Below are 9,270 nucleotides of genomic sequence, written 5' to 3' on the forward strand. Positions count from 1 at the left end.
ATTACAGAGATAGAGTAGAAGATTCTCCTCCCAGCAGGCATTCCACTCGTGGTACCTGAGGACTAGGGGTAGTTAGCGGTAGTAGAAGAGGCTGTCAGACACATCACAGTCATCGTGTTTTATTGATCTTCTCTCCCTCTCTCTTTTCGAGGTCATGTTTCGCATCTAGTGAAGAAGATTGACAACATAATGTAATGAATGGATGAAGTTCTCGAGATGCCTAAGCTGACACTCCCGGCCAATCAATGTCCTTGGATGGAAAAGTGGAGCGCAAAAACCTCCGACATCCTTCGTCCACCTCGTTATGTGCTGTTAGGATTCGATACGACTACAGCTTGCAACATGCCTTCTCTCATCGCTGCCGATGAGCTCACTCAATTCTCGAGCTAGAACACACATCTACTTCTTCTTATTCTTGATTCCAAGACCCTTCTGCTGCGCCTGCGCTTCAATCTACCCATAGCGGAACGTTAATCGGCGGCCTCACAAACTATTCGGAGGACAATGCAAGGTCTATCCAAATCTTCCTTGTGCGCCTGTAGTCTCAGGTGTACTCAGGATACGCTCGTTTCCAATATACCTTTGACGCCCTGTTAGTAGCTTCTGGCTGAACAACATGGATGCTCAGACTGAGCTTCATGAAGATGGAAAAGAGCAGCATGCACCTGCAGAATCGGCGATTTCTCCAGCGGATACGCAAGGTGTGGATATATTCCAGATACCTGCTACCGATGCTTTGAAAGCCGTCACTACCCATTTGACCGAACTAGCACGTATTACGGGCGACGTTCCGGCAACCCCATACGCGCCTAACCGGGCAGATCCTGCCCAAGACGTGGGCGTAATTGCGGATAAACAAGACTCGACTGTTATCATTACCGAACTGCATTGCGCAGATGCGAAAGATACCCCGGAACAGATGACTCCTGCAGGTGTAGTCCAACATAATGTGTTGGCGAAAAGGTTCTATTCCAAGAGAGCACCACCCATTCCTTTAGACGAGTATCTACTTCGTCTTCACAAGTACTGCCCCATGTCGACTGCTGTCTACCTTGCGGCAAGCCTCTATATCACAAGAATGGTTTTCGCGGAAAGAGCTTTATCGGTTACTCCTCGTAACGTGCACCGTCTAATGCTTGCAGCGCTTCGAGTGGCAATGAAGGCACTCGAAGACCTTAGTTATCCGCACGCCCGCTTTGCGCGAGTCGGTGGTGTCGCAGAGCGCGAACTCACTCGCCTTGAGATCACATTCTGTTTCCTTACAGACTTTGATTTACGCGTTGATGCTCCCGCATTGCTGCGCCAGGCGACGTTACTCCAAGATACACCGCGTATTGGTGTGACTTACCTAGCGCCACCACGCACAGACTCCAATATTGCACAAAACATTGCTTCAGGGGCCGCTGAGATCCAATCGTGAAACCGTCCGACCTTGGGTTAATTCTTTGGTCTATGTATATGGACGGATTTTATATTCTCTGCTCGCGTCTGTAGCTGCATGCCCATGTCCATGCCTTATGATTTTGCAGTGCAGAAGAAGGATGTCTCTTTGTTTAGCTATTGCTTGCCTCTTTAGGTCTGAAGGCAGCTGGCTAGCTAGCTATTAGTTTGGGATGCCGAGTCTTGTATGGAATTTACTTGGTAGTTCGTGAAAATACCCATTTACCCTACCCTGTTACTATATAGCACTGTTTGAATAGTCATATGTACTAGTTGGATTATCTATCTCAGTAACAGTGATTTTAAAAGTTATTAGTAATAACAAATATCATAGAAGACTAGTTGTCTAACTAATTGAAGGTTAAAACCAGCGAACTATCTAGGGAATTATGAATTTCAGGAGCTGATGACGTTTAGTCACAGCATACAAGGACTAACTTACCATCGTCTCTCTGCGGTGAAGGGAAAGATGAATCACCTGAAATAGAGCATATTGATGAGACCAAAGAAAAGAGATTTAAGAGGCTATTTCACGTTTAACGTTTCACGGGCCACGTCACTTTTCCTCCTGTGAGAGCTTCGATCTTTCTACCACGGCGTCGAATGGTAAAGGCTAGTTCCAGATTTTGGGGGGGGGGAAACGAAATCCTCAATTTGAAGGTCCTTGACCGTGTCAACAGTCGGCAAGTCATCGTCGTATAAGAGCTTATTTCTAGCTTGCCATATCTCAACAGAGACATTATCTGGCAGCATGGGGACAAGCTCTGCTTCCAAGTCTCTCCACAAGGCGTTTTCTGTTTCAATTGCGTCAAACCACGAGACGCATTTGTGGTCTTCGGTGTGTTCGTTCAATGCCTTTAGACCCAGTAGGGCCATGGCCTGCCAAAGTCTAGGCAGACTTTCGAACTTGTTAAAAATTTGAGGTCGATATTGGGTCATCCATGCTTCTAAAGTTTGTTCAGAATGAGGTGGAAAATCGTCAAGATGCAGAGACACTTCATACATCCTATCATGAAGCTCGATGCCAATGCCGCGTAAACTAGGGATTCCACGGATTGCGTGATGGATATCGACAACGGCCTCTGCCCATGTGTTGGCGTGTGCTTTCTGTTGTTCTGGATCAAATACACCGTTGACAAGGACACGGAAATGATCTTCAGGAGGGCTACTCAAATACCGACGCTGCGTTCGATACGCCAGGGTCAGAAAATTGCTCCCATAAGAGCCTCGATAGGCGATATGATGCTTGTCTAGAGTGATGCTGGTTCGAGATGCCGGATCTTGCAAGTCGCGTTCTGAGACATTACCCGAAGACGGAGACGTAATGACTCGTTCATGGCAAAGACGCAGCCATCCAACACGGTACTTCCAACGTTTGTCCACATCATTGGTCGTGATATGCGTGTTGGGTTCCAGGATGGAAGACTGAAAGAAGGGATTAGCCAGAGCTTTGCATAATAGTAGGAAATAAAATTGAAGTCTGAAGTGGAGAGATATACTCAGCTGGGAGGACCTTCATATATATCAATATGCAGATATCAGGATAACGCCGGTAGTAAATTCTAGGGAATACCCGCAGAATGTGAGCTGAAGACATGTAAAAGACCCATGTTAGTCCATCTAACACACAAAGACTGGCCTTGTAGAAGTTGAAAGATACTCACTGATTAGAGTCAACTTTAAGTACTGTGAGATTAGACCACTTCAAAGAAACTGTCAACCTTGGAAGTTATGAATAAAAATAGGGTGGACGCCTAGTCTTTATATTGTAGGCAGTAGCCTGGACTCGCCAGAGAACTAGAAGTAATTTTTCTCTTTAATTAATCATATTTTGGTTCAAACCAAGTTTTGACAGGCTTCAGAGTCCTAGATTTGCCCGAGCATGCAAGTGAATACCGATAAGAGGGCCTAAGATTGTCAATTTGCTGCAAATATCCGTTTTCGCTTAAATTAACGTATCATGAGTTTCATGCTGGCTGAAAGGAATATGATAGTTGGGAATGGAGTCAAGTCATAAATAAAATAGGGTTAGCAACCGGCAGCTAGTTTACCCGCTACCCGCTGCTCAGCCACGCTTTGCTCAGCCACAGGGCCCGAGGCTCCCGCAATTCCGAAAGCTTCATATCAACAACTTAAATGGCGATTCTTTTCCATCAAACCCATGTTACAAAAGAGCTCTAGAATCGACTTTGCGCTTTTTACCCTTTAGTCCTCTTTTCTCTCTCTTTAACGACTGATTATGCTTGAGATTTGCGCGATCGATCTACGTTAATCAACGCTTTCCTATTTTGACTTGATACCAGCTGAAGCGCAACATCGAATTTCCCTCGTGTTTGTTTTGTCGCCCCTTTGACATTTAAAAAGAAAAAAAGAAACATGCCCTCGTCTACCCCCGGCAGCCAGCAAAATGGCACCGCCGCTGCTCCGAATCCTACTATACAAGCAATGCCGAATGGGAAATCGTCAGCGGCGCCACCACAAGCCTCGACAGACGGTGTCGAGCTCAAGAATATAACTACCGCAGGCGGACAGGCTGGTGACAAAGCTGCGCTTCCAATTGAATCAGATATCATGCAGTTGGCTCGTTTAGGCGAAATTGGCGCGATGCAAAAGCTTTTTGACACGAAGAAATTCAATGCCAAACACCACGACGAGGAGGGTATAACGCCGTTACATGTAAGTGTCCTCGATATATCACGGCTTGACACATGCATTGTATCTAATCATTCTATTTTGTCTGGGTAGTGGGCTGCGATCAATAACCAGTATGCGATGTGTCGGTTTCTTCTTGACTCCGGAGCAGACGTGAATGCGAAAGGAGGCGAGTCCGTCGCAACACCTGCCATGTGGGCTGCACAGCGATGTCATTACTATATCGTCGATCTGCTGCTTCAACGGGGTGCTGACCCCCTTCTCACCGACGTCCAAGGATATAATATCTTGCATTTGGCTACCATTGATGGAAACGCTTATTTGGTATTTCTTTTGCTACATCAAGGTATCCCAGTTGATATCCCAGATCCTCAGGGACACACTGGTTTGATGTGGGCAGCGTATAAGGGCCTTCCGGTTTGCGTTGACCTGTTTCTGCGATGGGGCGCCAACGTTAACGCGGCCGACGAGGGCGGGCTTACCCCGTTACACTGGGCATTGGTCAAGGGTTCATATATGTGCGTTCAAAAAGTACTTGAATATGGAGCAGACCGGTTCGCGAAAACAAGAGACGGAAAATCGCCATCTGATGTGGCTGGTGAGATGAAGTCGCTTCGAGTCTATCATCGAGCTTTGAATGACTATGGATACGATAAAAACGGCAACCTGAAAACGCTTCCATTGGGCATGACCATGTTTGTGCACAATAAGAGTTTATTGGCCAAGTTCTTCTTCCTATGGCCGTTCCTCACGCTATTCATGTCGATTTGGATCCTCAGCAACTCGGCTATCTACATTGGCATTCCAATTGCGGCAGTGCTCATCTTTGGCATGCAGTATCTGGCTCAACAAGTCGCTAGTAAGGGACCTGGAGAATTTCGTGTGCTGCAGAAGACGGTGAGCCCGGTTTGAGTATTTCTATTTATTTGAGCATTGCTTGCTAATTGACTAATAGCCATACCTTGCTGGTGTCTTTGCGGGGAGTCTTTTCTGGGTTGGAGCTACATATCTCTTCCGAGTAATGGCTGGTGAGATTTCTTCTGCCACAAGACAAAAGAGACAAAGTCACTAATACGCAGTAGTGACGTGGTCCACGCATCCGATCTTGAACGTCTTCTTTGCCATCTTCATGCTCTTAACGGCATATTTTTACATATTTGCTATGATTGAAGACCCTGGCTACGTACCTAAGCTGGGCAGCAGAAATCAGCAGAGAGAGACTATGCGAGAGCTGATCGACAACTGGAAATTCAACGAAGAACATTTTTGCATTCACTGCATGGTTCGAAAGCCTCTACGAAGCAAGCACTGTCGTCGGTGTTCTCGGTGTGTCGCCAAACATGATCAGTATGTACCATGTAGTAACTTTTATTCAGCATATCATCGACTATAGAGCTAATATCGTTACAGTCACTGCCCATGGATCTTCAACTGTGTTGGTGCGAATAACCTCCGACACTTTGTCATCTACATCCTGTCTCTGGAGATCGGTATAGTGCTTTTCATTCGATTGGTGGTATCCTGTAAGTCAAGGTTTTATTCTCTGCTACATACGGATTGAGTCTGATTGGGTGTCATTACTTTCAAGATATCGAGCTGCTCCCTGCGCCGGAAACGCTCAGATGCAATATCATTAACGATAATCTTTGTACGATATTATCGAAAGATACCTTTACCCTTTTCATCGCTTTCTGGGCTGCCGTGCAGTTGATTTGGGTAACCATGCTATGCTGCGTACAGCTAGTCCAAATTTCGAGACATCAAACCACGTATGAAAACCTTCGCGGTGCTTCGTTTGATGGACACTCAGCTTCTCAGGCCATCACATCAGCTCTTGTGGCAGGAACTCCATCTCCTGCCGCTGCCGGCCTTACTGGCGCAGGGCACGGTCCTGCACCTCCCACTGCTGGTCCCGGAGGACATGCGCACCACCACCATCAGCGTAAAAAGGGGTTCTTGGGACAATGGATGGGTCTACTGGGCCTCGACACATTCTTCGCCACTGCCCAGGGCCGATCAGCGCAACAGAAGAACCCATATTCCCACGGTGTTGTCACAAACTGCAAAGATTTTTGGTTTGATTCTGCGCCGATATTCCGAAAGCGTGAGCCTGGCTCTGGCATGCTTGGTGGCGAGGTTGTCAGCTATTATACCATGTACGAGCCGCCGCTGAGAATCCACGGTGGTCACAGCCGGAGTGGCGCTTATATGAGTGTCTCCAATGATGATCCCGAGTATGCAGTTTGATGAGCATTGTTTTTACGGACTCGATTGTTTCCCTCCTCTTTCCTAGACTTTAGCCCCTCTTCGTTCTCATTTCCTGCACAAATAAATCCCTTCATCCTTGAACAGTCCTTCTTCTCTTCCATTTTCACGGTGTCATTTGAATGTATTTATTTGTCCCTGATGCACAGGCTTGCTGAGCGGGATGCGCATATACTTTGTAGATAACTACAATACGGCTCCTCATTCAAATATATCGGACAACCGGATGGCTAAACCATCGTAACAAAACCACTTAGCGGTAGGATTTTTCCTTAAAAAAAATAAATAAATAAAATAAACCTGCAAGGCCCTCAGTTCTAGAATAAACAGGTAACAACCAACAATTCGTCTCAGAACGAGCGGTAAGCGTGTCATTTCCAGTCGTAACATACATATATAACTTATACGTACCTTGTGACCGACTGGCTTCGGAACGGAGATATTACCGTTTCGCCCTTCCTATTCCTATTGCTTATGTTTCTGTGTCTATCTCCGTCGAATCGAACAGCGCCGTTTATCGGACACGGAGACTGACTACGTAGGAGTGTAGGGTGGATACGGCCCACATAGGGCGACAGGAGATTTTATCTGATCATCTGATAAGTACGTATAGAACCGGTATGTTACGGTACGGAGGATGATACATACATACACTATGGTAGGGTTTGAAGCTACAAAGTAAATTGGCTACATGATTGGCTTTTTCTTATGAAACTAATTAGATTACTTACGACTCCGACTGAGAATTTCTGTATTAATGCCCGAGTGTGTTTGGTGTCGTGTATTATTACGAGTTACAGTACGTGTATTGATCGTTTTGATCAGATAAGATGGTGTCTTCTGCTTATGATGCATGCTCTTTGATTTTAGTCTACCTTCGCCCTCACCCTTTCTCTACCTCTTTCGCTTCGCTTGTTATGCAACGCTCATGTCCAACATGTATGTTTTGCTTCGGAGATCTGAAAACAGACATCAATTCTATATCTAGAATAACATCCATTACCTATCACCTACAACACCGCGCGAATGCCGTTCCGCGTCAACGTACTATGACCACTACTAAAAACCGATTCCACTATTTCTCCACTTCGCGTAGCCAGCACCGAAAGCAAGCTGTCACTGATGCCATGGGTGCTCTCGTTGCAACCCTGAAGCCAAATCCCAGCGTCCGAGCTTACTTTGTTTCGATCTAATGCCAGGCTGTAGTTCCGGTTTATTTGCCAGCTGTTGTCGGGTCGGAGATGTTCCACAGGTGCTAAAATCTTTTCGTGTGCGTTCCTGGTGTATCCGGTTGCAACTATTAATGCATCTACATGCAGGATCTCTTTTCCTTCGTTGCCCGTACTCGTGCTGTCATGCTTATCCACTGGTTGGAGATGAAGTCCCAATCGACCATCTGGCGTACTCCGGTCGACCCGACCAATTTCGCGACGAGGTAGAATCCGTTGCAGCCATTCGCCTTCATCGTGGCTCTTGATCTTTTGCATGTATATGTCATTATATATCTTCTCAATGAGCTCAATTCGAACCACGCCATAGTTTGTCGCTCGGTCAGACGCGATTGACCTTTGACGCTCTGCCTCCGAGTTGGCGTAAAATCCGTCAACCTTTTCAGGATTGAAGATCTCGTTCACACTAGCCATTTTGTTGTCACGATGTTAGCAAGGCTTAGCTATGCGGCGTATCTGGAGGAGATAATAAAGGAAGAAAAAATGTTGCTTACAACGGTGAATCGTCACTTGGCCGTAGGGCGGAATCTCTCATGATTAATGCCGTCTTCGCGCTAGGGTATTGTTGATGCAGGTCATGAAATACCTCTGCCGCACTCTGCCCACTTCCCAATACTGCAATATTATAGGGTTTAGTAGTGTCCTTCAATAATTCCGGCATTCTTGTGCAGTAGCTAGACGAGTGTATAATCCGTGGGTGATTCGGGATGACCTGTGGCATCCTGGGCTTCCCTCCAACAGCAATGATCACATTCCTTGCTTGACGTGAGAATATTTTCCCAGAACCCACGTCCTGTGACTTGACCAAAAATGAATCAGCCAGACCGGAGGAAGTCGCTACAGGAGATATTTCCAGTACCTCCTGACCGTACGTCACAACATCCGCAAAGTGACTGGCGCACCAGCGCATGTAATCTGCGAACTCTAGCCGCGATGGTAGAAAAGTTCCCAGATTCGTGAAATCAATTAGCCTTCCCTGGGTCTTGAGGTAGTTTAAGAAGGTGAACTCGCTTCGTGGGTCCCGGGCCGTGGCCAGATCTTTGATGAATGATATTTGCATCTTAGATCCAGGAACCATCATGCCGGAATGCCATGCAAATTGCTGCTGTTTCTCTAGAAAACATAACTTTGGCTGTTTCGTATTATGGTTTGGTGTACGAATATCCAAAATATCGTGTATTGCAATGGCAATTGCTAGAGATGCTGGCCCAAAACCCACACAAACCACATCGTAGAGTTCCTCAGTGAAAGTGCCTCTAGGCGATTCCATTATTGTTGTTAGTTTCACTTATGCCCTGGAGTATCGAGTAGCTAGCTATTGGCTGTTCTGGCAGAGACTCAAATGCAGTGCACTTGTACCTGCGTACCGTACCCCGATTTCAATGTCGACTGGCAAAAAGCTTTCTTGTAAATACAGCAGCTTCACGAAAGTCAAAAAAAAAGCACCGGATGATCCAAATTGGAGGTAAAGTAGGTTGTTCACTGTTCAGCTCTTCGAATGATATTTCTCTAGTTCAGATATCAAGACGTATTTTCAAGGGAACGTACAGGGTACTTAACAGATACCGCATGACGAAGTAATCCAATCCACATTGAGCTTAATTATTTGTTTGGCCTTTAAATTAACGGCCCAAGTGAGGGTCCAGAGGGTCAATGCCTCTCACCATGGTCGCAAAGCGAAGCA

General features: G+C 46.2%; 4 protein-coding genes across 4 annotated transcripts; 2 read left to right on the forward strand and 2 right to left on the reverse strand.

Annotated features, from left to right (window-relative positions):
• Positions 1 to 616: 616 nt before the first annotated feature.
• On the forward strand, positions 617 to 1,420 carry UA08_04399 (hypothetical protein; the record flags this gene model as incomplete). Its single annotated transcript, XM_020266717.1, has 1 exon — positions 617 to 1,420. One exon carries the CDS (start codon positions 617 to 619, stop codon positions 1,418 to 1,420), a length of 804 nt encoding a protein of 267 aa, XP_020120576.1.
• Positions 1,421 to 2,028: 608 nt separating this feature from the next.
• On the reverse strand, positions 2,029 to 3,050 carry UA08_04400 (hypothetical protein; the record flags this gene model as incomplete). Its single annotated transcript, XM_020266719.1, has 2 exons — positions 2,029 to 2,888; positions 3,014 to 3,050. 2 exons carry the CDS (start codon positions 3,048 to 3,050, stop codon positions 2,029 to 2,031), a joined length of 897 nt encoding a protein of 298 aa, XP_020120575.1.
• Positions 3,051 to 3,816: 766 nt separating this feature from the next.
• UA08_04401 (Palmitoyltransferase akr1) lies at positions 3,817 to 6,339 on the forward strand (the record flags this gene model as incomplete). The annotated part of the gene is made up of 6 exons (XM_020266720.1): positions 3,817 to 4,116; positions 4,186 to 4,989; positions 5,048 to 5,120; positions 5,175 to 5,439; positions 5,503 to 5,615; positions 5,759 to 6,339. 6 exons carry the CDS (start codon positions 3,817 to 3,819, stop codon positions 6,337 to 6,339), a joined length of 2,136 nt encoding a protein of 711 aa, XP_020120565.1.
• Positions 6,340 to 7,367: 1,028 nt separating this feature from the next.
• UA08_04402 (L-ornithine N(5)-monooxygenase) lies at positions 7,368 to 8,856 on the reverse strand (the record flags this gene model as incomplete). The annotated part of the gene is made up of 2 exons (XM_020266721.1): positions 7,368 to 7,992; positions 8,081 to 8,856. 2 exons carry the CDS (start codon positions 8,854 to 8,856, stop codon positions 7,368 to 7,370), a joined length of 1,401 nt encoding a protein of 466 aa, XP_020120569.1.
• Positions 8,857 to 9,270: the final 414 nt, after the last annotated feature.

Source organism: Talaromyces atroroseus, assembly GCF_001907595.1.
Source record: "Talaromyces atroroseus strain IBT 11181 chromosome Unknown scaffold_4, whole genome shotgun sequence".
Taxonomy (NCBI): Eukaryota; Fungi; Ascomycota; class Eurotiomycetes; order Eurotiales; family Trichocomaceae; genus Talaromyces; species Talaromyces atroroseus.